The sequence below is a fragment of the Salmo trutta genome, chromosome 38 (genome assembly GCF_901001165.1).
Source record: "Salmo trutta chromosome 38, fSalTru1.1, whole genome shotgun sequence".
NCBI lineage: Eukaryota > Metazoa > Chordata > Actinopteri > Salmoniformes > Salmonidae > Salmo > Salmo trutta.
This window is the reverse complement of record NC_042994.1, coordinates 6,959,057-6,986,101: the sequence shown is the minus strand read 5'-3', so window position 1 is coordinate 6,986,101 and position 27,045 is coordinate 6,959,057. Positions and strand designations below refer to the sequence as shown.

The 27,045-nt window shown below is 44.4% G+C and overlaps 1 protein-coding gene and 2 long non-coding RNA genes across 3 annotated transcripts; all 3 read left to right on the top strand.

Moving 5' to 3' along the window:
• The first annotated feature begins 8,117 nt into the window (after positions 1-8,117).
• Positions 8,118-9,288, top strand: LOC115178444 (uncharacterized). The gene is made up of 3 exons (XR_003872629.1): positions 8,118-8,257; positions 8,350-8,408; positions 8,515-9,288. It is a non-coding gene; the product is annotated as an uncharacterized LOC115178444 (long non-coding RNA).
• An 8,390-nt stretch (positions 9,289-17,678) lies between these two features.
• Positions 17,679-18,420, top strand: LOC115178703 (uncharacterized). Its single transcript, XR_003872669.1, has 3 exons — positions 17,679-17,789; positions 17,883-17,935; positions 18,023-18,420. It is a non-coding gene; the product is annotated as an uncharacterized LOC115178703 (long non-coding RNA).
• A 13-nt stretch (positions 18,421-18,433) lies between these two features.
• LOC115178702 (transcription factor SPT20 homolog) lies at positions 18,434-20,790 on the top strand. Its single transcript, XM_029739976.1, has 3 exons — positions 18,434-20,534; positions 20,615-20,651; positions 20,734-20,790. The coding sequence occupies exons 1-2, from the start codon at positions 18,436-18,438 to the stop codon at positions 20,622-20,624; spliced, it is 2,109 nt and encodes a 702-aa protein (XP_029595836.1). The 5' UTR covers positions 18,434-18,435; the 3' UTR covers positions 20,625-20,651; positions 20,734-20,790.
• Positions 20,791-27,045: the final 6,255 nt, after the last annotated feature.

The window sequence follows — 27,045 nt, the reverse complement described above, 5'->3', positions numbered from 1 at the left end:
TTGTTCAAAATAATAGCTTGGGTCTACATAAGAACATTTGTCAAGGGGTGACTTGTCAGACATTCCTCATGTTCATACTTCAGCTGTAGGCATGCATTGTATACAGTGAGACTGTCTTCAACCTCGGTCTAAGCTGTTGGTGAGTAAGCTAATGTATAGGGAATTGTTTTTAGATGGTCAGACCATGGCTCATTTGGCGTTAGAATTGAGTGACCTTTTAGTTTTAAACTTGCATTTGGCCTTATACTATAGCCCATATGGCAAAGTCAAATCAGTTTAGGTGTCTGTCCCACATCTAGGTCATGGCTCAAATGTTGTTTTGGACACTTCAACCCCAGACTACTTCATTTAATTTGTCACAATATGGAATTTGACACAATCTCAATGTGTCTGCAGCCTTTATGCACAACACATTTCTACCGGACCACTGAGGTTGCACCTGCAACAGCCCCTGGCAGGAACTTCATTAGCCTGCATTAAAAAGGTGCACTTGATTTAAGCTCACCCAGTGCAGTGGATAGTTGGCTTTCCCTCTATAAAAGCATCGGATCGGTCCATGATGTGCAAACCCTCCAGCACACCAGCTGAATGAAGTATAGCGCACCTAAACTCAATTGGGCCAATGGAAGTTAAGTTCAGTGGCTGGCAGGGTCTAGGATTCCTTTATAAGGTGCAGCAACAAAGATGATCAGCTACAATTAGGAAGATCTCCTTGTAATGCTTCTGGCTACCATTGGTTTTCATATTGAGGTGTGGATTTGAAAAAGGGCTGTGACTTTTGAACTACTTGAGTTGTATAGCTCTCGTTTGTTTCCCTCTTTGTTCCAGGTTTTACAGGTAGCTGTTAACTGAAGGATACATTTTTATTATTCCTTGGATTTGTTGCCTGTTAATTGGAGGGATAACCTGCTATGCTCCACCTAAAGGTGTTTGTGCTACACAAAGTAATTCAGTTAAAATAACACTTTGTATAGTGCCAATAACTTGAATATATGATGGCATTTTACTATGCAGAAATTTCTTGGCTCCTAGGTAATTATTGATATAAAGACACAAGGTCCTATTCTAAAGCAACAAGAGGGACCAGCTCCTATGCCCCAGCAAGAAGGCCTCCCGAGTGGTGCAGGAACTGCATCGCAGCGCTAGAGGCGTCGCTACAGACCCGGATTTGTTCAGTGCTGTATCACAAATGGCTGTGATCGGTTGTCCCATAGGGCAGCGCACAATTCGCCCAGCGTCGTCCGGGTTAGGGGAGGGTTTGGCCGGTGGGCTTCACAAGTAGGCGGTCACTGTAAATAAGAATTTGTTCTTAACTGACTTGCCCAGCTAAACAAAATAAACTGTCTTGTGTCCCAGCAACAAAAGGAGCCGCCTTGGCAGAAGCAACCAGCTACAATGTCTCAGCAAGTGTGGCAGCTAGCGCAAATATCTTCGGCGAAGCAACCGGCTGCTGTGCCTCAACAGCAGAAGCAACCGACTGCCATGCCACAGAATCCTTAGCAAGTGTGGCATCCAGCCCAAATTCACCCAGCAGCAGAAGCAACCGGCCCCCATTCCTCAGCAAGTGTGGCATGCCGCAGAAGCAACCAGCTGCCATGCCTCAAAGTGTGGCATCCAGCTCTGATCAAGCATCTGGCTCAAATGCCGCAGCAGCAGAATCAACCGGCCCCCAATCCCCAACAAGTGTGGCATCCAGCTCCAATGCCTCAGCAGCAGAAGCAACCGACTGCCGTGCCCCAACAAGTGTGACATCTGGTTTAAATGCCCCAGCAAAAAAAGCAACCGGCCACTGAGCCTCGGCGGCAGACGCAACCGACCGCCATGCCTTAGCAAGTGTGGCGTCCAGCTTGAATGCAGCAGAAACAACTGACTGCCATGCCTCAGCAGCAGAAGCAAGTGTGGCATCCAGCCCAAATTCCCAAGCAGCAGAATCAACCGGCCCCTATGCCCCAGCAAGTGCGGCATCCAGCTCCGATGCAAAAGCAGCTGGACGCTGATCCTAAGTAGCCTCCGCTAGTGTGGTATCCAGCTCCAATGCCCCAGCAGCAGAAGCAACTGACTGCCATGCCTCAGCAAGTCTGCCATCCAGCCCAAATGCCCCAGAAGCAACTGGCACCATGTCTCAGCAGAAGCACTACGAAAGTACTAAAGATGGTGGTTCTGGTAGCTCTCAGGCCAGCATCGTTGAACAGTCAGTTCTCATCCCAATCCGTTCCTACAGTTCCTGTTGACTGATTATGCCTGTTGACAGTGGAAATGCTCCCAATGACAGTGATGTTGGCATATTTGAACCAAGCACATAAAGGATCCTACAAGGTAACGTACAACTTTAATCTGATCTTAACTTTGCTTTCTGAATTTAAGTCCTTTTTTACTAAGCATGTATATGCCAACAGGAAAATATAATGGTGGAGTCATCCTTTAGAAGCTGGTGGTGAGACTTTTAATGTCAAATTGATTAAATAAGGTTCTGTTGCTGACACTGTTTTAATTTCTTTCAGGTTTTAGTCATGCTTTTGTTTTGACCAGGAAGTTGCCGGTACTCTTGCATGATTGAATCAATAAAAATGTGTCATTGAAATACTGAGGGTTCTCCTGTGCCCACTGTGCTTGCTGATTTCAAACAGATGATGTGGGTTGCCAGTGCAGGTTGTAGTAAAAGGGAATGTGGCTCAGTTTTCAAATATCTGGTGTTTACATTTGCTACTGGTTGTTCAAATTCAAAGATTGGCTCTACGTTAGTGTTGTCAAGTGGCGAATTGTCAGACCTTCCTCATGGTCCTATTTTGTGTATGTTGACACCCCTTCAAATTACTGGATTCGGCTAGTTTGGCCTCATCAGCGTATAAAATCGAGCACACAGCCATGCATGCAGCCTTACTGAAGAGCTCAGTGACTTTCAACGTGGCACAGTCACAGGATGACACGTTTCCAAGTGAGTTTGTCAAATGCTACCCCGGTCAAATAAGTCCTGTTAATGTGATAGGCCACACAAACTCTCAGAACAGTGCTGTAACGCATAATCGTCTGTCCTCGGTTACAACACTTGGTGTAAAGCTCGCTGCCATTGGACTCTAGCGCAATGGAAGTGAGTTCTCTGGAGAGACTGATCCCTCCCCCCATCGGGCAGGAAGAATCTGTGTTTTGCGGATGCCAGGAGAACGCTACCTGCCCAACTGCATAGTGCCAACTAAAGTTTGTTGGAGGAATAATGGTCTGGGGCTGTTTTTGATGGTTTGGGCTAGACCGCTTAGTTCCAGTGAAGGGAAATAGCAATAACATTCTAGACAATTCTGTGGTTCCAACTGTGGCAACAGTTTGGGGGGAAGGCCCTTTGCTGTTTCAGCATGACAATGCCCCTGTGCACAACGCAAGGTCCATACAGAAACGGTTTGAGATTGGTGTGGAAGAATTTGACGGGCCTGCAAATAGCCTTGACCTCAACCCTATCGAACACCTTTGGGATGAATTGGAACGCCGACTGCGAGCCAGGCCTAATCAATCAACATCAGTTTCTGACCTCATTAATGCTGTTGCGGCTAAATGGAAGGAAGTTCCCGCAGCAATGTTCAAACATCTAGTGGAACGTCTTCTCAGAAGAGTGGAGGCTTTTATAGCTGCAATTGGGGGGAGTAAACTCTATATTAATGCCCATGATTTTGAAATGAGATGTTCAACAAGCTGCTGTCCACATAATTTTGGTCATGTAGTGCACTTTAGATGTAGTTATGTAGGCATGCATTGTACACGGTGTTGACAATCCAGACGTATTCTTCAACCGCAGTCTGAGCCTTAGGGAGAGTACTAAGCTAACATAAGGAATTGTTTTAAACGTTCATACCATGATCAATTAGCTGTATACATTTTTGGGACACTTTAGGTATCAACATTTTATCACAATGTTTTGATAAAATATAGAATTTTGCCTTTGCTGCCCACAGAAACACATTGAATAACACCTTTTTATAAATGGCAAAGTTTTGAAGTCTGTCCAATATGTAGGTGATGGCACATATTTAACCCTTTATGTATGTTGACACAACTACCTCCATACATCCATTAGTTTGTATGGCTTACGTTCAGATGAGTCCGTGAAACTTGTTGGGGTCGTAGAGCAAAACGGAACCATATTCGTGAGTCTCCCCTTTCCATAGTGGTCATAATAGTTTGTAGGCCAAACCGTTCAGACGCCACAGATGCTTTCGTGAGAAGATGGATTTCTGTTATGTCACATGGTCTGACAAACTCCGCTGTAGCCCAGATGCGGAAGGGCGACATGGGCAGGCGGATAAAGTGGATCAAGATGCAGCCCATGCAAAAACCTGATATTTTTAGCTTAAATTTATCGATTTCTTTGTTGTTACCTATATTGATTCACATGAGCGTCAATAGATTTTTAACCTATAGCTCATTCCTCCTGCAAGTCCATTTATCGTACCACAGGGTCTTAAAAAATGGATTCAGCGTACTTGAACTTTACAATGCCTGGAACGGTTTAACCTATCAATTAACAAAGATATTCTCGAACAGACAATAGAACGTCAACAAAGCCTCCTTCACTCATGCTGCCAAACATGCCCTCATAAAACTGACTATCCTACCGATCCTTGACTTCGGTGATGTCATTTACAAAATAGCCTCCAACACTCTACTCAGCAAATTGGATGCAGTCTATCACAGTGCCATCCGTTTTGTCACCAAAGCCCCATATACTACCCACCACTGTGACCTGTGCGCTCTCGTTGGCTGGTCCTCGCTACATATTCGTCGCCAAACCCACTGGCTCCAGGTCATCTATAAGTCTTTGCTAGGTATAGCTCCGCCTTGTCTCAACTCACTGGTCACCATAGCAACACCCACCCTTAGCACGTGCTCCAGCAGGTATATTTCACTGGTCATCCCCAAAGCCAACACCTGGCTTTGGGGATGGTCGCAGTTGTAAATGAGAACTTGTTTTCAACTGGCCTAACTGCTTAAATAAAGGTTAAATAAAAAAAATAAAACAAGTACATTTTTCTAAACCAAGTATTGTTGGTGAAATCATCTAACTACATAGTATGAGAACTCAGACCTGAAATGGATCCATTTAAGTTCCAATGATGAAGCCGGCAAGGCACCAGCAGGGAAGCTTAGCTAGGATACATGGAACTCATTCACAAACATTGACACAAATGAACACATTTGCCTGCTGTAGTCGACTGCCTGTTTGGCCAAAGACTCATGACACGGGATAAAATTGTATACGCATTCAATGGTCTGCTTTTATGTAAAAAAATGTAATTCTGTGTTGTCGGACAATCTCTTGTCTACCATGCAGTAGCACTCAAATTTGGACACCCCTACTCATTCAAGAGTTTTCTTTATTTTTACTATTTTCTACATTGTAGAATAATGGTGAAGACATCAGAACTATGAAATAACACATATGTGACCCGATTCAGGGAACTAGGCGTATGTCGCAAGTCACGACTTCACAGGAGAGCCGTTTGAACGTAAAAATCTAAATGCGTTTTTTGGCAGAAATTCCTTCTCGAACATGTGAACTTTCATGTGCCTTAATAACAAACATGTATGCCATCTGTAAATACCAATACAATTGTTAAATTACGAGCCTTGCTGGTTAAGCCACAGTAAAAGTAAGCAAACTTCTCACTAGCCATGATTGTTTGAGATAATGAGTGGGCTGGACATGCCGAGAGAGGAGTTCGGATTGGTCTGCCGTATTGAAGTCGTCTGTCTATTTGAGTTCGTCAGTCTGTGTTGGTAATCCTGTCGAACGCTGCTTTTTAAAAAATGTTTTGTATAGTGGAGCTGCATAAGTGTTTCTCTCCGTTTTCTGGAGGATCAAGATTTGAAATCAGTGTAATTAGAGTATGATAGCTAAAGAGATGGAGAAAACACCTGTCTCCGGATAACATCTTCAAACCGTGCAACCGTGGTATGGCATTCCTGACAGGGAGACCATCCATGATGCATGTTTATAGTCTAGCATTAGCTAGCTACATTTTCAGATATGACACATTTCTAATTTTGACAAAGTGGTTTCATTTCAAGCTAAAGTGTACAGTTAGCTGGCTGGTTCCCTAGCTGACGTTATTATTTGTTTCCCAGAGCCATTTGCTTTTCTTGTTAGAGCCTAATGTTAGCTAGCTAACATTGGACCTGGTTGGTTAGCTCCCAGCACTGTGGCATTGTTGCCACTTTGTTCATTGTTGTTTATCTAGCTAACGTTACGTGACATGTGTACAACACCCGTTGAATATGGCCGATGTCAGTAAACGTCTGCAAGAAAGCATCATGAAATTGTTTCCAGCAGAATTGGTTAGGCTGTTTTCATGTTAACCAGAGGTAAACAAATCATCGTGAACGATGCTGAATGGGTGTAGACAAAGAAGAGCTCTAAACTAGATACCAAAACATTCAAAGGTGATTTTCTCAAAAGTGAGATTAAAAGTTGATCAACTGTCATGATATACCATTTTGAAGCTCTGAGTCTCTACTTTTAGCAGATGTAAAATAAAAATAAAACATAATTTCACATTTTACTACATAAGATCGAATCCAGGTGGTGAGTCACATATGGAATCATGTAGTAACCAAAACAAGTGTTAAAAAAATCTAAATATATTTTATATTTGAGATTCTTCAAAGTAGCCACCCGTTTCCTTGATGACAGCTTTGCACACTCTTGGCATTCTCTCAACCAGCTTCATGAGGTAGTCACTTGGAATGCATTTCAAGTAACAGGTGTGCCTTGTAAAAAGTTAATTTGTGGAATTTCTTTCCTTCTCAATGCGTCAGTTGTGTTGTGACAAGGTAGGGGTGGTATACAGAAGATAGCCCTATTTGGTAAAAGACCAAGTCCATATTATAGTGAGAACCATTCAAATAAGCGAAGGGAAACGACAGTCGGGAACATTTCAAGAACTGAACGTTTCTTCAAGTGCATCAAGAGCTATGATGAAACTGGCTCTCATGAGGACCACCACAGGAAAGGAAGACCCAGAGTTGCCTCTGCGGAAGAGGATAAGCTCATGAGAGTTACCAGACTCAAAAATTGCAGCCCAAATAAGTGCTTCACAGAGGTCAAGTAACAGACAGATCTCAACATCAACTGTTCAGAGGAGACTGCGTGAATCAGGCCTTCATGGTCGAATTGCTGCAAAGAAACCACTACCCAAAGAAACCAATAAGAAGAGACTTGCTTGGGCCAAGAAACAAGAGCAATGGACATTAGACCGGTGTAAATCTGTCCTATGGTCTGATGAGTCAAAATTAGAGATTTGTGGTTCCAACCGCCGTGTCTTTGTGAGACGCAGAGTAGGTGAACGGATGATCTCCGCATGTTTGGTAACCACCATGAAGCATGGAGGACGAGGTGTGATGGTGTGGGGCTGCTTTGCTGGTGACACGGTCTGTGATTTATTTAGAATTCAAGGCACGCTGGCTACCACAACATTCTGTAGCTATACGCCATCCCATCTGGTTTGCGCCTAATGGGACTATCGTTTGTTTTTCAATAGGACAATGACCCAACACATCTCCAGGCTGTGTAAGGTCTATTTGACCAAGAAGGAGAGTGATGGAGTGCTGCATCAGATGACCTGGCCTCCACAATCACCCAACCTCAACCCAATTGAGATGGTTTGGCATGAGTTGGACCATAGAGTGAAGGAAAAGCAGCCAACAAGTGCTCAGCAAATGTTGGAACTCCTTCAAGACTGTTGGAAAAGCATTCCAGGTGAAGCTGGTTGAGAGAATGCCAAGAGTGTGCAAAGCTGTCATCAAGGCAAAGTGAGGCTACTTTGAAAAATCAAAAATATATTTTTGCATATCACACTTCTACCGGACCACTGAGGTTGCACCTGCAAAAGCCCCTGGCAGGATCTTAATTAGCATGAAATAAAAGGTGCACTTGATTAAGCTCACCCAGTGCAATGGGTAGGTAGAGTTCACTCTTTAAAACCATTGGATTTGTCCATGATGCGCAAACCCTCCAGCACACCAGCTGAATGAAATCAAGCTCCCCTAATCTCAATTGGGAAATTGGACCAATGGAAATGATGTTCAGTGGCTTGCAGATGTACCTAATTAACCAGCCAGATTAGAAGGGTCTAGGATTCCTTTGTAAGGCGCAGCAAGAAAGACAATCAGATACAATATCAGGGATCTCCTGGTAAGGCTTCTGGCTACCATTAGTTCTGAATACTGAGGTTTTGATGAGAAAAATGGCTGTGAGTTTTGAAATGTCTTTGAGGTAAGTTGTATGGCTCTAGTTTGTTTCCCTTGTCTTCCATGTTTTACAGGTAGCTGTATTTAACTGACTAGGATGTTTTTATTTTTCTTTAGAATTTCTTGGATTTGTTGCCTGCTAATTGGAGGGATAACCTGTTATCCTCCACCTAAAGGTGTGTTTTGTTCTACACATTTTAATTCAGTAAAAGTAACACTGTATAAATCCCAGAACTTCAAATGCTGGCATTTTACGATTTGTAACTTTCTTTTATTTCGCAGGTAACTATAGATATATTCCCCAAAATAAATTAAAAGGAACCACGACTGGCCCAAATACTTTAGGTGGAGCAACTGGATCCCGTACCGAAGCAGCCCCCCACAATGCCTCAGCAAGTGCCACGACTGGCCCAAATACTTTAGGTGAAGCAACTGGCCACAGTGCCTCGCAAGCGGCCCCCCATAATGCCTCGGCAGCGCAAGCGGCCACACATAATGCCACGGCAAGTGTGGTAACTGGCCCAAATACCTTAGGTGAATCATCTGGCCACAATGCTTCATCAGGTGTCAGGGCGGGCCCAAATGCCTTGGGTGAAGCAGCAGCAGCAACCCGAAATGCCTCAGCAAGCGTTACGGCTGGGCCAAATACCTTAGGTGAAGCAACTGGCCACGGTTCCTCGGAAGCAACTGGCCACGGAGCCTCGGCAGCAGAAGCAACTGGCCACAGTGCCACCCACAATGCCTCGGCAAGTGTGTCAACTGGCCCAAATACCTTAGGTGAAGCACCTGGCCACAATGCTTCATCAGGTGTCACGGCTGGCCCAAATACCTTGGGTGAAGCATCCGACTCCCGTGCCTCAGCAGAAGCAGCCACCCACAATGCCTCAGCAAGCGTCACGGCTGGCCCAAATACCTTATGTGAAGCAACCGGCCACTTTGCCTCATCAAGTGCGGAATCTGGTTCAAATGCTTCGGCAGGAGCGACAGGCGCCCTTGCCTCGGCAGGAGCGACAGGCGCCCTTGCCTCGGCAGGAGCGACAGGCGCCCTTGCCTCGGCAGGAGCGACAGGCGCCCTTGCCTCGGCAGGAGCGACAGGCGCCCTTGCCTCGGCAGGAGCGACAGGCGCCCTTGCCTCGGCAGGAGCGACAGGCGCCCTTGCCTCGGCAGGAGCGACAGGCGCCCTTGCCTCGGCAGGAGCGACAGGCGCCCTTGCCTCGGCAGGAGCGACAGGCGCCCTTGCCTCGGCAGGAGCGACAGGCGCCCTTGCCTCGGCAGGAGCGACAGGCGCCCTTGCCTCGGCAGGAGCGACAGGCGCCCTTGCCTCGGCAGGAGCGACAGGCGCCCTTGCCTCGGCAGGAGCGACAGGCGCCCTTGCCTCGGCAGGAGCGACAGGCGCCCTTGCCTCGGCAGGAGCGACAGGCGCCCTTGCCTCGGCAGGAGCGACAGGCGCCCTTGCCTCGGCAGGAGCACAGCCTTGAACAGGAGGGCCAACTCCTCAAGCAACATGGATTTTAGCAGCAGTGATGTTTCTCAGGATTTTGTGTCTGATGGTGACAATGAAAGCACCTAATGTGTCAGCTCCAGCAGCGTTCAAGGCAGCATCGTTGAACAGTCAGTTCTCATCCCAATATAGTTACAAATCGGTTTATGAGAATGGCAGAACTGTCTACTCCCAATCCTGCCACACCACTGGGGAGGTTATACCTTTTTGATAGCGGAGAAGCATATCCCCACCTGCTAAAAACTCTCAACCTGCTAAAGGAACCCCACCACAAGGCTACGGCTACTGGGATGCAATGTAATGTATAACTTTTACACATCTGAACTTTGCGTTCTGATTTTGAAATCCTTTGTACTAATCAGCTATCAACAGAATTGTAAATGTAGATTCATCCTTTGGATGACATTTCTGAGTTATTGCTGACACTTTCTTTAAGCTTCCACTGTATGCTTTTGCGATGGCCAGGGAGTTGCTGCTGCTCATGCTACCCTGCATTACTTGTAAAACAATAAAATATTGTACCTTTAAAAGGGCCTCCTTGTGTTTTTGAAATGCTGTGTGTTTGTCTACCTTTGGCTTGTTGGTTGAGAACAGTGTTGGTTGCCAGTGCAATTTGTAGTAAAAGGGAATGTGGTTCACAGTTCCTAATCTTTTGGATTTCAAATGTATAAATTCTTTGCTGGTTGGCTCTACATTAAAGCCACTGAACCCACCTTTACATGGATACTGAAGTATTTATTTTGTGTTGACATGTAAACATCAAATCCTGTTTTACAAAAACCTGGAAGCTTGTACCCCGGAGATGGGCTACTGTGGCATGTAAACATCTTAATTCTGTGTTTTGTAGTATGCACAGGCTCCGTTTCGCATCTCATGGTTGTCTGACTCTGTCAAAGAAATCAATTTAAAGTTGGCTACCTGCTCAGTTTGATCCACCATAACTGAGTTTAATGGCTACTTTCACCCCTAATTTAGACAAGCTTCTGCTTACTTACATTAGGTAGGCCATTTGTCAACTAGTTTAATACATGCAGCTTCTCTTCTGTCACAACTTGTTGCCCCTTAAGACTAAAGTAGTGCTCACAAATGTCTTGCGTTGATAGACTGAATGCATTAGTAATCTTAACAGGTAAAATGATTGAAGGAGCAGGTAGCATGCTAGAACACATTGGTCCTGTGCCAAATGTCATTTTGACAGATTATAAGGAAATGGAAAGCTGAGAATGGTAACTTCAGTTAGTCTTGGGTGTGTATTTTATGTGGTTGAAATGCTGTCTGTTAGCAAAGATGACAACACGTGCATTCGCATTTTCCCTGAGACGCTGATAGAAATATCAACTCCTGTTCCCAAGACAATTTAAAGATACATTTTTATCATTTCACTGCAAATGAAGTTAAAATAAACTCAAAAGAAACATCCTCTCGCTGTCACCTGTTTTTATTTTCAGCAAACTAAACTTGTAAATATTTGTATGAACATAAGATGAGACATAAACTGAACAAGTTCCACAGACATGACTAACAGAAATGGAATTATGTGTCCCTTAACAAAGGGGGATTCAAAAGTAATAGTATCTGGTGTGGCCACCTGCTGCATTAAAACCTCTCTAGGGTAGGGGGCAGTATTTTCACAGCCGGATAAAAAAAACGTACCCGATTTAAACTGGTTACAACTCTTTTCCAGAAACGAGAATATGCATATAATTGGTCGATTTGGATAGAAAACACAAAAGTTTATAAAACTGTTTGAATGGTGTCTGTGAGTATACCAGAACTCATATGGCAGGCCAAAACCTGAGAAGATTCCACACAGGAAGTGCCCTCTCTGACCATTTCTTCTGCTTCTGTGGCATCTCTGTCGAAAATACAGGATCTCTGCTGTAACGTGACAATTTCTAAGGCTCCCATAGACTCTCTGAAGGTGCCAGAAAGTGGAATGAGATCTCTGCTGTCTCTGGGCTAGGTACAGGAGCACTGTTTGTGAGTGGTCAGGCTGGTGGCTCAGAGACAGGAGATGCGCGGCCCCGAGAAGTGGCCATGTTTTTCTTTCAGCCTTTGAACGAAAACAGCGTCGCCCGGTTGGAATATTATCGCTATTTTACGAGAAAAATAGCATAAAAATGTATTTTAAACAGCGTTTGACATGCTTCGAAGAACGGTAATGGAATATTTTGAATTTTTTTGTCACGACATGCGTCCGCGCATCTCCGTTCGGATAGGGACCTGAACGCACGGACAAAACGGAGGATATTTGAACATAACTATGGATTATTTTGAACCAAAACAACATTTGTGGTTGAAGTAGAAGTCCTGGGAGTGCATTCTGACGAAGAACAGCAAAGGTAATCTAATTTTTCTTATAGTAATTCTGAGTTTAGTGAACGCCAAACTTGGTGGGTGTCAAATTAGCTAGCCCGTGATGGCGAGCTATCTACTCAGAATATTGCAAAATGTGCTTTTGCCGAAAAGCTATTTTAAAATCTGACATAAAGGAGTTCTGTATCTATAATTCTTTAAATAATTGTTATGTATTTTGTAAACGATTATCAAGAGTAATTTAGTAAATTCCCCGGAAGTTTTCAGTGTGTTTGCTAGTTCTGAACATCACATGCTAATGTAAAAAGCTGGTATTTGATATAAATATGAACTTGATTGAACAAAACATGCATGTATTGTATAACATAATGTCCTAGGAGTGTCATCTGATGAAGATCATCAAAGGGTAGTGCTGCATTTAGCTGTGGTTTGGGTTTTTGTGACATATATGCTTGCTTGAAAAATGGCTGTGTGATTATTTCTGGCTGGGTACTCTCCTAACATAATCTAATGTTTTGCTTTCGTTGTAAAGCCTTTTTGAAATCGGACAATGTGGTTAGATTAACGAGAGTCTTGTCTTTAAAATGGTGTAAAATAGTCATATGTTTGAGAAATTGAAGTTATAGCATTTTTAAGGTTTTTCGTATTTCGCGACACTTGATTCCACTGGCTGTTGACTAGGTGGGATTTCGTCCCACATACCCGAGAGAGGTTAAGTACTGCAGTGCATCTCCTCCTCATGGACTGCACCAGATTTGCCAGTTCTTGCTGTGAGATGTTACCCCACTCTTCCACCAAGGCACCTGCAAGTTCCCAGACACTTCTAGGGGGAATGACCTTAGCCCTCACCCTCGGATCCAACATGTGCCAGAAGTGCTCAATGGGATTGAGATCCGGGCTCTTTGCCTGCCATGACAGAACACTGACATTCCTGTCTTGCAGGAAATCACGCACAGAACGAGCATATGGATTACTGGAACCATGTCCTGTGGTCTGATGAGACCAAGATAAACTTATTTGGTGCAGATGGTGTCAAGCGTGTGTGGCGGCAACCAGGTGAGGAGTACAAAGACATGTGTGTCTTGCCTACAGTCAAGCATGGTGGTGGGAGTGTCATGGTCTGGGGCTGCATGAGTGCTGCCGGCACTGGGGAGCTACAGTTCATTGAGGGAACCATGAATGTCAACATGTACTGTGACATACTGAAGCAGAGCATGATCCCCTCCCTTTGGAGACTGGGCCACAGGGCAGTATTCCAACATGATAACGACCCCAAACACACCTCCAGGACGGCCACTGCCTTGCTAAAGAAGCTGAGGGTAAAGGTGATGGACTGGCCAAGCATGTCTCCAGACCTAAACCCTATTGAGCATCTGTGGGGCATCCTCAAATGGAAGGTGGAGAAGTGCAAGGTCTCTAACATCCACCAGCTCCGTGATGTCGTCATGGAGGAGTGGAAGAGGACTCCAGTGGCAACCTATGAAGCTCTGGTGAACTCCATGCCCAAGAGGGTTAAGGCAGTGCTGGAAAATGATGGTGGCCACACAAAATATTATATATATATATTTCTTCAGTGTTGTCACATGAAAAGATATACCCAAATATTTACAAAAATGTGAGGGGAGTACTCACTTTTGTGAGATACTGTATATATTGAACTACTGTTGACATTGGTCTCGTCCAATAAAACCACAGGTTTTAGTTTCCGTTGCAGAACGTTTTGCTACGTTGTGCCCTACTGAACATAACTATGATTTATTTGTCACAGTTCCTGTTTGTGCTGGTAAACAGGGTGAAGTCCAATGAAAAATCTCTGAGCTACTTCAGCCTGATGTCACGCGACCTTTCCCGCGTGGGCATTTACGACGGCGTGTCAGACATGAAATGGCTCATGGCCGAGGGAGAGATCTCCACTCACTTATAAGAGGCGATCTCAAGGTTTGAGGTGAAAACAAACCTGAGTTCAAATAGTATTGGTTTTCTTTGAGGGTTGATTGAGCCTGCCTGGAGTGACAGAAAAAGTCAATTAAGAGCAGCTAAAAAAGTATTTCAAAGAAACAAATTCTATTTGAACACATGTCTATGGAGCAGTATACGTTTAAGTGGCTTTGATAATATATAGAAAGCAGCAGTAAATTATACTGAGTTCCCTCTTTATAATGTATCTAAATTGCTTCTCAAATACTTTTTTCTTAATTTTAGGAAGTGAAGCAGGCAGTAGTACCTGATCCTAAAACTGAGTTGTAAAACAAGCAAAAAAATGAATGTAAATAATAATTGTGTCTGTTTTGGAGTCAGTATTGATTTCTACCTGAATCGTATGTAGGCTATGTGTGTGCTCTGGTGGGCATGGTGTGTCTTTATGTGAGGTCAAGTCCTGGAGGGTCCTAGGGCCTGGAGGGTCTAACAGAAAGAAGAATTGGAATCTGTCTTCAGAAAAAAGAACAGTTGAGGATTTCAAATGAAATCACAAAGAAAAAACAAATACAATAGAATATGATGCAGTATATTACAATACAATACATATTTGTGTATTTTCATGCAAATGCTACATTTAAGCGCAGACCTGTGTTCAAAAACATGTGTATTTCAGGATCTTGTAATACACAGCCCCCCCTCCCCCCAAAAAACATATTTTTGTATTTGAATGCTTATTTGTAAAAACCAAATAGTCTGACAAATTGTATTATTTGACAGTATTTTCAAATACTTTGCAGTGGAGTGTATTTGAGTGTGTGAATTTGAGTTTTTCTAAATCTTTCCAAGTGTATTTCCAAATACATAAAAGCATTTAACTACTTATCTTTTCAAATAAAAGATCAAAATACTTACTTTGAATGTATGTGAAATTAATTGAAATATTTTAAATAGTATTTGAACCCAGGTCTGATTAATGTGACATACATTTGTGTTCCAGTTACAGTAGGCCAGCCTATAGCAGTGGAAGAGGGGAGTGAGTGCAGATTTCTAGACATTAAGGGCTGTATAATAAAGTAAAGAAGGATTGGAGCACTTGGGGTGAATATAAAAGAACAGATTGTCTGCCTGCTGTGCTTAAACAAACAGGAGAAGAAAAGGAGATGGGAATTTTCAAGGCACAGACTTGGAATCAAGTATAATTATCAGGGATGGAGTGCAAAGTGGAAACATCAGTCGGAATAGGGAAAACACTATTTGGCAGATTTAAGGGGGCTGGAGATATATGCATAGCTATCTAAACAGTTGCATTCCAGTTTATGTGTTTGTGGATGTGTACTACAATCAAAGTTGAGACAACATTGGAAGAAAATGCTTCCACAAAGGAGGGTAGACGGTCAGAGGATGATGAGATGGGTTGTTGTCTTGTGTTTTATTTCATCCACATGAGTGAGACATTTTATGGAGATAGTGGGCACCTTCGAGCTGATCACTATTGTCAAGTCGGTGACAATTGTTGGTCACCGCCTTTCAAAGTGTGTTGCGTTCTGGGAATAAAACATTTCCGACGTGAGTATATATGTGGACTGCATGAACTTTACAAAAATCTCTGCTCTTCACCAACTTCATCCTGCAGCCGTCACCTGTCACGTGGAGGCTCCGTCGTGTGGTGGCTAATTTCTGCATTACTAAATGAGGAGAGTTACAAACTTCACACACCAGTCAGAGTTATACTTAAAACTACATCTTTAATAATTAAGATGCTTTTGCAAAAGCACTTGACTTTCAATGATGCGCTATCTCTAATGAACCATTGAAAAGTGACTACACAGAAGTACAAAGATCTTTTATAGCCAAGATACAAGATACATGACGAACCACAGATACATAGAATGGGTCACAAGGTTAAGTTTTGTATGAAAGATATCTATAAAACATAGCAGACAGCAACTGCTGTGTCAACAGTGTTCATTGTATAGACCATTGTCTGGTCCTCCTACCCCAAACTGGAACCGTCTCTCCCTGGCACGATATAGAACAGAACCATTAGCTCATCCAATGGCATAAATCAATTGACAACTCTAGATACTCTCATCTCAAGTAAACCCGCTCTTGACTCCACTCCTGGACAAGCTCACTGAGGGGAGTGAGCCTCTAGGTCATACACTATCCCAAGATAAGTGTAACATCAGAGAGGACATACAATGGTCCAGACACTGCCATACACCTTCCCCCAATGCCAAAGGAGGGAGTGACTTGTACACAGACATTGTGGAGACAAGTAATTGGTTCCCCATTAATCACGCCATCCCTTCACATGGTTTAACAGATACATTCACATATGACAAGTATCTCACATGAGCATATTATGCAAATAAAACACCTTAATTATCTATGTTACCCAACTAATTCTGATTCATCCGCCACAATTGTCAACCAATCATTAGTGTTTTTGTTTGACCCATGCGAACAAAAACATGACTGAAACAGGAACCAATTTGCTGCAGTTAATGTGTAGCCTACAGTGCATAAATGAATGATGTGATTGAGGCTCTCTCTCATTTATTGATTGTATAATGTACACACAAATGATTTCAGTTTGTGAGTGGGTGTTGGAGACATGTTTTTTGACATTATAAAGGAAACCTTTTATAAACAATGGCAACACTGCCATGGTGATCTGAGCCTTGCTGTTGGAAAATGACATTAGTATCCGAATTTAGGTTGTGGCAGATGCACCTCTCCTGACTTTACTTCTTGACTTTGGTCTACAGTCAGTTGCTTTAGCCTTACCACTCAAATGAGCCCTACTATATGTTTGCGTCTGAAAAATGAAAGACTTAGATCATCAAAAGCATATGTGTGTGGTTTGTTTGCATAATGTGAGTGTTTAATTGGCGTCTGTCTGAATTCAGAATTTGTCCAAGATGTTGCGCTATGTACAACTGAAACTTGTTAACCATCTACTGTTGCTATGCTGAATGAAACACACTGTTTAAAAGAAGGCATGTGTAAAATAATGGTGCCTAACTGCTCATTTAGCCTCTAAACTTCAAATGAATCAAGGGAATTTTGTACAAGCAATAATTTTAACCCGATCGATGAAGTGCCAAGACAAAATGTGTTTCCTACTTGAGAGCAGGGGTGTCAAACTCATTCCATGGAGGGCCTAGTGTCTGTAGGTTTTTTGTTTTTTCCTTTCAATTAAGACCTAGACAACTACTGTAGGTGAGGGGAGTAATTAGTGGCCCTAATTCAGCAATCAAGTACAAGGAAGGAGCAAAAACCCACAGACACTCGGGCCTCCGTGTAATGAGTTTGAAGCGCGCTTTAGAGTAAGGGCTGTCAAACCTGTCAGGAACTCAATTAGAGAATCAACCATACCTGAGTATATGTCTGAAATCCAAATCAACCCCTAGCCCCAAAACCTACCACTTAGTCACTTATGGGCATTTGAAACGATCAGATAGGTTATAGCAATATGGTAATTGCTTCACCTTGCCTTCTGATAGGCTGGATGCAATTGTGGCCATATTGCTTATACCTATTCAATCATTTCTGATTCACAGATGTGTTTAGGCCAGGGTGTAGGATTTAGGGGTCAATTTGGAATTAGGAATCAAATGTAGTTCAGGGGCTTACAGCTGTCCTTAATTAGCCAATGACATTAGAAGGGTCTGGGGATTTGTTTAAAAGGAGCAACCAAAAGCCTGCCAGATACAGCAAAAGGGATATTATGCTAGGGCTTATACTGACCATTAGTTCTGATTACTGGGGAGGTTTTGAAGCGCAAAGTGGCCATGATGATTGGAATCGCTTTCAGGTAGGTTTTTAAAAGTATTGATCTAGTTTGTTTCCCTTGTCCTTCAGGTGTTACAGGTAGCTATGTTTATAACAGACTTTCTTTTTTTTAAAGAGTTTCTTGGCTTTGTTGCCTGCTAATTGGAGGGATAACCTGTTCTACATCAAGTGAGTTTCTACACATTAATTTCAAATAACAGTTGCGGTTCCAGTAACTTCAAAGGCTGGCATTATACTTTACTTTTTCTAACCTAGGTGATGGGTATCCTGCACTAGGTTCTGATGCAGCATGGCTCTATGCAGGCTCACTTGGGTCTAAAGGATATGGTAATTGCAACTCTCCAACAGCTGAAATGCAAGCGCAGCTGACCGAAGAGCAACAGAAGCATCCGGCTGCCATCCTGCAAAAACAACTGGCCCCCATGCCCCAGGCACCTCAGAAAATGTGGTATCCAGCTCAAATGCCCCAGAAGCAACCAGCTACTGAACTTCAGCATCAGAAGGAACAGGCCTCCATACCCCAGCTACCTCAGCAAGTGTGGCATCCAGTTCAAATACCCCAGCAGCAAAAGCAACCAGCTACTGGTCCTCAGCAGCAGAAGGAACTGACCACCATGCCCCAGAAGCAACTGGCTCCAATGCCTATACCTCAGAACCAACCAACAGCTATGCCCCAGCAAGCATGGTATCCAGCCCCAATGCCTCCACCGCAGAAGCAACCGGCCACCATGCCCCAGCAAGTGTGGCATCCAGCTCAAATGCCCCAGCAGCAAAAGCAACCAGCTACTGAACCTCAGCAGCAGAAGGAACCGGCCGCCATAACTCAGCAAGTGTTGCATCCAGCTCAAATGCTGCTGAAGCAACTGACTGCCATGCCCCAGCAAGTGTGGTATCCAGCTCAAAAGCCCCAGAATCAACCAGTCCCTATGCGTCAACCGCAGAAGGAACTGACCGCCAATCCACCACAACTGTGGCAATCTGCTCAAATGCCCCAGCAGCATAAGCAACCGGCTGCCACGCTTCAGCAAGTGTGGCAAGCGGCCCCCATGCCCCAGCAGCCTCATGACGTGTGGTATCCAGCTAAAATGGTCCAGAAGCAACAAGCCTCTGCAACTCGGCGGCAGAAGGAACTGACCGCCATGCCTCAGCAAGAGTGGCATCCAGCTCAAATGCCCCAGAAGCAACCAACCGCTGAACCTCAGCAGCAGAAGCAACTGACCGCCTTGGCCCAGGAAGTGTGGACTCCAGCTCAATGTCCCCAGCAGCAGAAGCAACCGGCTGCTGAAACTCGGCAGAAAATTGAACCGACCGCCATGCCCCAGCCACCTCAGCAAGTGATGCATCCAGCTCAATTAACCCAGGAGCGGAAGCAACCAGCCCCAATGCCTTTACCGCAGAAGGAACTGACCGCCGTACCTCAGCAAGTGTGGTATTCAGCTCAAATGCCCCAGAAGCAACCGACTGCTGAACCTCAGCAGCAGAAGCAACCGACTGCTGAACCTCAGCAGCAGAAGCAACCGACTGCTGAACCTCAGCAGCAGAAGCAACCGACTGCTGAACCTCAGCAGCAGAAGCAAGCGTTGCATCCAGCTCAAATGCTGCAGAAGCAACTGACTGCCATGCCCCAGCAAGCATGGTATCCAGCTCAAAAGCCCCAGCTGCAGAAGCAACCGGCCGCTGAACCTCAGCAGCAAATTGAACTGACCGCCATGCCCCAGCCACCTCAGCAAGTGTGGCATCCAGCTCAAATGCCTCAGCAGCAAAAGCAACCAGCTACTGAACCTAAGCAGCAAATTGAACCGACCGCCGTGCCCCAGCCACCTCAGCAAGTGTGGCATCCAGCTCAATTTCCCCAGGAGCGGAAGCAACCAGCCCCAATGCCTTTACCGCAGAAGGAACTGACCGCCATACCTCAGCTAGTGTGGTATTCAGCTCAAATGCCGCAGAAGCAACCGACTGCTGAACCTCAGCAGCAGAAGCAACCGACTGCTGAACCTCAGCAGCAGAATGAATTGGCCACCATAATGCCGCAAGTGTTGCATCCAGTGCATATGCCCCAGCAGGCAGCGGCCACCATACCCCAGCAAGTTAGGTATCCAGCTCAAATGCCCCAGAAGCATCTGGCCTCCATGCCGCAGAAGCAACCGACCGCCGTGCCCCAGCAAGGCTGGCATCCAGCTCAAATGCTGCAGACACAACTGAACGCCGTGCCCCAGCTAACATGGTATCGAGCTCAAATTCTCCAGCAGCAGAAACAACTGACCGCCATGCCGCAGACACATCAGCAAGTGTGGCATCCAGCTCAATTTCCCCAGCAGCAGAAGCAATCGGCCTCCACGCCTCTTCCGCAGGAGCAACCGACCGCCGTACCCAAGCAAGTGTGGTATCCAGCTCAAATGTCCCAGCAGCAACTGGCCTCCATGCCTCTACCGCAGAAGCAACTGACCCCCATGCCTCAGCAATTATGGCATGTAGCTCAAATGCCCCAGAAGCAACTGGCCCCAATGTCTCAGCAGAAGCACTACGAAAGCACTGAAGATGGTGTCTCTGGTAGCTCTCAGGCCAGCATTGTTGAACAGTTGGGTGTCATCCCAATCTATTCCTACAGTTCCAAATCGCACTACGAGAAGGGCAGAACTGTCTTCTCCCAAACCCGCTACACTCCTAGGGAGGCTATGCCTGTTGACAGTGGAAATGCTCCCAAGGACAGTTATGTTGGCATTGGTGCACCAAGCATACATCCACCACTAGTGAAGGATTCTGCAAGGTAATGGATGACTTTAACCTTCTCTGAACTTTACTCTCTGACTTTGAAGTTCTTTGTACTAACCATGTGTTTATCAACAGGGAAATGTAATGGAGTCATCCTCTAGAAGCTCTAATGGTGAGAATTGTTTGACATTTGTTACTTAACATTCTGTATTGCTGACACTGTTTGCATTTCTTTCTGCTTTTGTTTCGACCAGGAAGTTGCTGGTGCTCTAGCGTGATGGAATCAATAAACAATTTTATTTTCAAAAATGTTTTGTCTCTGTGAAATAATGATTCTTGTGTCCATTACTTCTAATTGAGAACAGGTGGTGTGCAGTCTGTAGTAAAAATGACTGCGTTTAAGTTAATTCTTTGCTTTTCTAATCTTTTCACCTTTGCTACTGGTTGTTCAAAATAATAGCTTGGGTCTACATAAGAACATTTGTCAAGGGGTGACTTGTCAGACATTCCTCATGTTCATACTTCAGCTGTAGGCATGCATTGTATACAGTGAGACTGTCTTCAACCTCGGTCTAAGCTGTTGGTGAGTAAGCTAATGTATAGGGAATTGTTTTTAGATGGTCAGACCATGGCTCATTTGGCGTTAGAATTGAGTGACCTTTTAGTTTTAAACTTGCATTTGGCCTTATACTATAGCCCATATGGCAAAGTCAAATCAGTTTAGGTGTCTGTCCCACATCTAGGTCATGGCTCAAATGTTGTTTTGGACACTTCAACCCCAGACTACTTCATTTAATTTGTCACAATATGGAATTTGACACAATCTCAATGTGTCTGCAGCCTTTATGCACAACACATTTCTACCGGACCACTGAGGTTGCACCTGCAACAGCCCCTGGCAGGAACTTCATTAGCCTGCATTAAAAAGGTGCACTTGATTTAAGCTCACCCAGTGCAGTGGATAGTTGGCTTTCCCTCTATAAAAGCATCGGATCGGTCCATGATGTGCAAACCCTCCAGCACACCAGCTGAATGAAGTATAGCGCACCTAAACTCAATTGGGCCAATGGAAGTTAAGTTCAGTGGCTGGCAGGGTCTAGGATTCCTTTATAAGGTGCAGCAACAAAGATGATCAGCTACAATTAGGAAGATCTCCTTGTAATGCTTCTGGCTACCATTGGTTTTCATATTGAGGTGTGGATTTGAAAAAGGGCTGTGACTTTTGAACTACTTGAGTTGTATAGCTCTCGTTTGTTTCCCTCTTTGTTCCAGGTTTTACAGGTAGCTGTTAACTGAAGGATACATTTTTATTATTCCTTGGATTTGTTGCCTGTTAATTGGAGGGATAACCTGCTATGCTCCACCTAAAGGTGTTTGTGCTACACAAAGTAATTCAGTTAAAATAACACTTTGTATAGTGCCAATAACTTGAATATATGATGGCATTTTACTATGCAGAAATTTCTTGGCTCCTAGGTAATTATTGATATAAAGACACAAGGTCCTATTCTAAAGCAACAAGAGGGACCAGCTCCTATGCCCCAGCAAGAAGGCCTCCCGAGTGGTGCAGGAACTGCATCGCAGCGCTAGAGGCGTCGCTACAGACCCGGATTTGTTCAGTGCTGTATCACAAATGGCTGTGATCGGTTGTCCCATAGGGCAGCGCACAATTCGCCCAGCGTCGTCCGGGTTAGGGGAGGGTTTGGCCGGTGGGCTTCACAAGTAGGCGGTCACTGTAAATAAGAATTTGTTCTTAACTGACTTGTCCAGCTAAACAAAATAAACTGTCTTGTGTCCCAGCAACAAAAGGAGCCGCCTTGGCAGAAGCAACCAGCTACAATGTCTCAGCAAGTGTGGCAGCTAGCGCAAATATCTTCGGCGAAGCAACCGGCTGCTGTGCCTCAACAGCAGAAGCAACCGACTGCCATGCCACAGAATCCTTAGCAAGTGTGGCATCCAGCCCAAATTCACCCAGCAGCAGAAGCAACCGGCCCCCATTCCTCAGCAAGTGTGGCATGCCGCAGAAGCAACCAGCTGCCATGCCTCAAAGTGTGGCATCCAGCTCTGATCAAGCATCTGGCTCAAATGCCGCAGCAGCAGAATCAACCGGCCCCCAATCCCCAACAAGTGTGGCATCCAGCTCCAATGCCTCAGCAGCAGAAGCAACCGACTGCCGTGCCCCAACAAGTGTGACATCTGGTTTAAATGCCCCAGCAAAAAAAGCAACCGGCCACTGAGCCTCGGCGGCAGACGCAACCGACCGCCATGCCTTAGCAAGTGTGGCGTCCAGCTTGAATGCAGCAGAAACAACTGACTGCCATGCCTCAGCAGCAGAAGCAAGTGTGGCATCCAGCCCAAATTCCCAAGCAGCAGAATCAACCGGCCCCTATGCCCCAGCAAGTGCGGCATCCAGCTCCGATGCAAAAGCAGCTGGACGCTGATCCTAAGTAGCCTCCGCTAGTGTGGTATCCAGCTCCAATGCCCCAGCAGCAGAAGCAACTGACTGCCATGCCTCAGCAAGTCTGCCATCCAGCCCAAATGCCCCAGAAGCAACTGGCACCATGTCTCAGCAGAAGCACTACGAAAGTACTAAAGATGGTGGTTCTGGTAGCTCTCAGGCCAGCATCGTTGAACAGTCAGTTCTCATCCCAATCCGTTCCTACAGTTCCTGTTGACTGATTATGCCTGTTGACAGTGGAAATGCTCCCAATGACAGTGATGTTGGCATATTTGAACCAAGCACATAAAGGATCCTACAAGGTAACGTACAACTTTAATCTGATCTTAACTTTGCTTTCTGAATTTAAGTCCTTTTTTACTAAGCATGTATATGCCAACAGGAAAATATAATGGTGGAGTCATCCTTTAGAAGCTGGTGGTGAGACTTTTAATGTCAAATTGATTAAATAAGGTTCTGTTGCTGACACTGTTCTAATTTCTTTAAGGTTTTAGTCATGCTTTTGTTTTGACCAGGAAGTTGCCGGTACTCTTGCATGATTGAATCAATAAAAATGTGTCATTGAAATACTGAGGGTTCTCCTGTGCCCACTGTGCTTGCTGATTTCAAACAGATGATGTGGGTTGCCAGTGCAGGTTGTAGTAAAAGGGAATGTGGCTCAGTTTTCAAATATCTGGTGTTTACATTTGCTACTGGTTGTTCAAATTCAAAGATTGGCTCTACGTTAGTGTTGTCAAGTGGCGAATTGTCAGACCTTCCTCATGGTCCTATTTTGTGTATGTTGACACCCCTTCAAATTACTGGATTCGGCTAGTTTGGCCTCATCAGCGTATAAAATCGAGCACACAGCCATGCATGCAGCCTTACTGAAGAGCTCAGTGACTTTCAACGTGGCACAGTCACAGGATGACACGTTTCCAAGTGAGTTTGTCAAATGCTACCCCGGTCAAATAAGTCCTGTTAATGTGATAGGCCACACAAACTCTCAGAACAGTGCTGTAACGCATAATCGTCTGTCCTCGGTTACAACACTTGGTGTAAAGCTCGCTGCCATTGGACTCTAGCGCAATGGAAGTGAGTTCTCTGGAGAGACTGATCCCTCCCCCCATCGGGCAGGAAGAATCTGTGTTTTGCGGATGCCAGGAGAACGCTACCTGCCCAACTGCATAGTGCCAACTAAAGTTTGTTGGAGGAATAATGGTCTGGGGCTGTTTTTGATGGTTTGGGCTAGACCGCTTAGTTCCAGTGAAGGGAAATAGCAATAACATTCTAGACAATTCTGTGGTTCCAACTGTGGCAACAGTTTGGGGGGAAGGCCCTTTGCTGTTTCAGCATGACAATGCCCCTGTGCACAACGCAAGGTCCATACAGAAACGGTTTGAGATTGGTGTGGAAGAATTTGACGGGCCTGCAAATAGCCTTGACCTCAACCCTATCGAACACCTTTGGGATGAATTGGAACGCCGACTGCGAGCCAGGCCTAATCAATCAACATCAGTTTCTGACCTCATTAATGCTGTTGCGGCTAAATGGAAGGAAGTTCCCGCAGCAATGTTCAAACATCTAGTGGAACGTCTTCTCAGAAGAGTGGAGGCTTTTATAGCTGCAATTGGGGGGAGTAAACTCTATATTAATGCCCATGATTTTGAAATGAGATGTTCAACAAGCTGCTGTCCACATAATTTTGGTCATGTAGTGCACTTTAGATGTAGTTATGTAGGCATGCATTGTACACGGTGTTGACAATCCAGACGTATTCTTCAACCGCAGTCTGAGCCTTAGGGAGAGTACTAAGCTAACATAAGGAATTGTTTTAAACGTTCATACCATGATCAATTAGCTGTATACATTTTTGGGACACTTTAGGTATCAACATTTTATCACAATGTTTTGATAAAATATAGAATTTTGCCTTTGCTGCCCACAGAAACACATTGAATAACACCTTTTTATAAATGGCAAAGTTTTGAAGTCTGTCCAATATGTAGGTGATGGCACATATTTAACCCTTTATGTATGTTGACACAACTACCTCCATACATCCATTAGTTTGTATGGCTTACGTTCAGATGAGTCCGTGAAACTTGTTGGGGTCGTAGAGCAAAACGGAACCATATTCGTGAGTCTCCCCTTTCCATAGTGGTCATAATAGTTTGTAGGCCAAACCGTTCAGACGCCACAGATGCTTTCGTGAGAAGATGGATTTCTGTTATGTCACATGGTCTGACAAACTCCGCTGTAGCCCAGATGCGGAAGGGCGACATGGGCAGGCGGATAAAGTGGATCAAGATGCAGCCCATGCAAAAACCTGATATTTTTAGCTTAAATTTATCGATTTCTTTGTTGTTACCTATATTGATTCACATGAGCGTCAATAGATTTTTAACCTATAGCTCATTCCTCCTGCAAGTCCATTTATCGTACCACAGGGTCTTAAAAAATGGATTCAGCGTACTTGAACTTTACAATGCCTGGAACGGTTTAACCTATCAATTAACAAAGATATTCTCGAACAGACAATAGAACGTCAACAAAGCCTCCTTCACTCATGCTGCCAAACATGCCCTCATAAAACTGACTATCCTACCGATCCTTGACTTCGGTGATGTCATTTACAAAATAGCCTCCAACACTCTACTCAGCAAATTGGATGCAGTCTATCACAGTGCCATCCGTTTTGTCACCAAAGCCCCATATACTACCCACCACTGTGACCTGTGCGCTCTCGTTGGCTGGTCCTCGCTACATATTCGTCGCCAAACCCACTGGCTCCAGGTCATCTATAAGTCTTTGCTAGGTATAGCTCCGCCTTGTCTCAACTCACTGGTCACCATAGCAACACCCACCCTTAGCACGTGCTCCAGCAGGTATATTTCACTGGTCATCCCCAAAGCCAACACCTGGCTTTGGGGATGGTCGCAGTTGTAAATGAGAACTTGTTTTCAACTGGCCTAACTGCTTAAATAAAGGTTAAATAAAAAAAATAAAACAAGTACATTTTTCTAAACCAAGTATTGTTGGTGAAATCATCTAACTACATAGTATGAGAACTCAGACCTGAAATGGATCCATTTAAGTTCCAATGATGAAGCCGGCAAGGCACCAGCAGGGAAGCTTAGCTAGGATACATGGAACTCATTCACAAACATTGACACAAATGAACACATTTGCCTGCTGTAGTCGACTGCCTGTTTGGCCAAAGACTCATGACACGGGATAAAATTGTATACGCATTCAATGGTCTGCTTTTATGTAAAAAAATGTAATTCTGTGTTGTCGGACAATCTCTTGTCTACCATGCAGTAGCACTCAAATTTGGACACCCCTACTCATTCAAGAGTTTTCTTTATTTTTACTATTTTCTACATTGTAGAATAATGGTGAAGACATCAGAACTATGAAATAACACATATGTGACCCGATTCAGGGAACTAGGCGTATGTCGCAAGTCACGACTTCACAGGAGAGCCGTTTGAACGTAAAAATCTAAATGCGTTTTTTGGCAGAAATTCCTTCTCGAACATGTGAACTTTCATGTGCCTTAATAACAAACATGTATGCCATCTGTAAATACCAATACAATTGTTAAATTACGAGCCTTGCTGGTTAAGCCACAGTAAAAGTAAGCAAACTTCTCACTAGCCATGATTGTTTGAGATAATGAGTGGGCTGGACATGCCGAGAGAGGAGTTCGGATTGGTCTGCCGTATTGAAGTCGTCTGTCTATTTGAGTTCGTCAGTCTGTGTTGGTAATCCTGTCGAACGCTGCTTTTTAAAAAATGTTTTGTATAGTGGAGCTGCATAAGTGTTTCTCTCCGTTTTCTGGAGGATCAAGATTTGAAATCAGTGTAATTAGAGTATGATAGCTAAAGAGATGGAGAAAACACCTGTCTCCGGATAACATCTTCAAACCGTGCAACCGTGGTATGGCATTCCTGACAGGGAGACCATCCATGATGCATGTTTATAGTCTAGCATTAGCTAGCTACATTTTCAGATATGACACATTTCTAATTTTGACAAAGTGGTTTCATTTCAAGCTAAAGTGTACAGTTAGCTGGCTGGTTCCCTAGCTGACGTTATTATTTGTTTCCCAGAGCCATTTGCT

Excerpts from the sequence above, each read along its gene's own strand:
- LOC115178702 (XM_029739976.1), top strand. The coding sequence starts at position 18,436 with ATGCCCCAGCAAGCATGGTATCCAGCCCCAATGCCTCCACCGCAGAAG.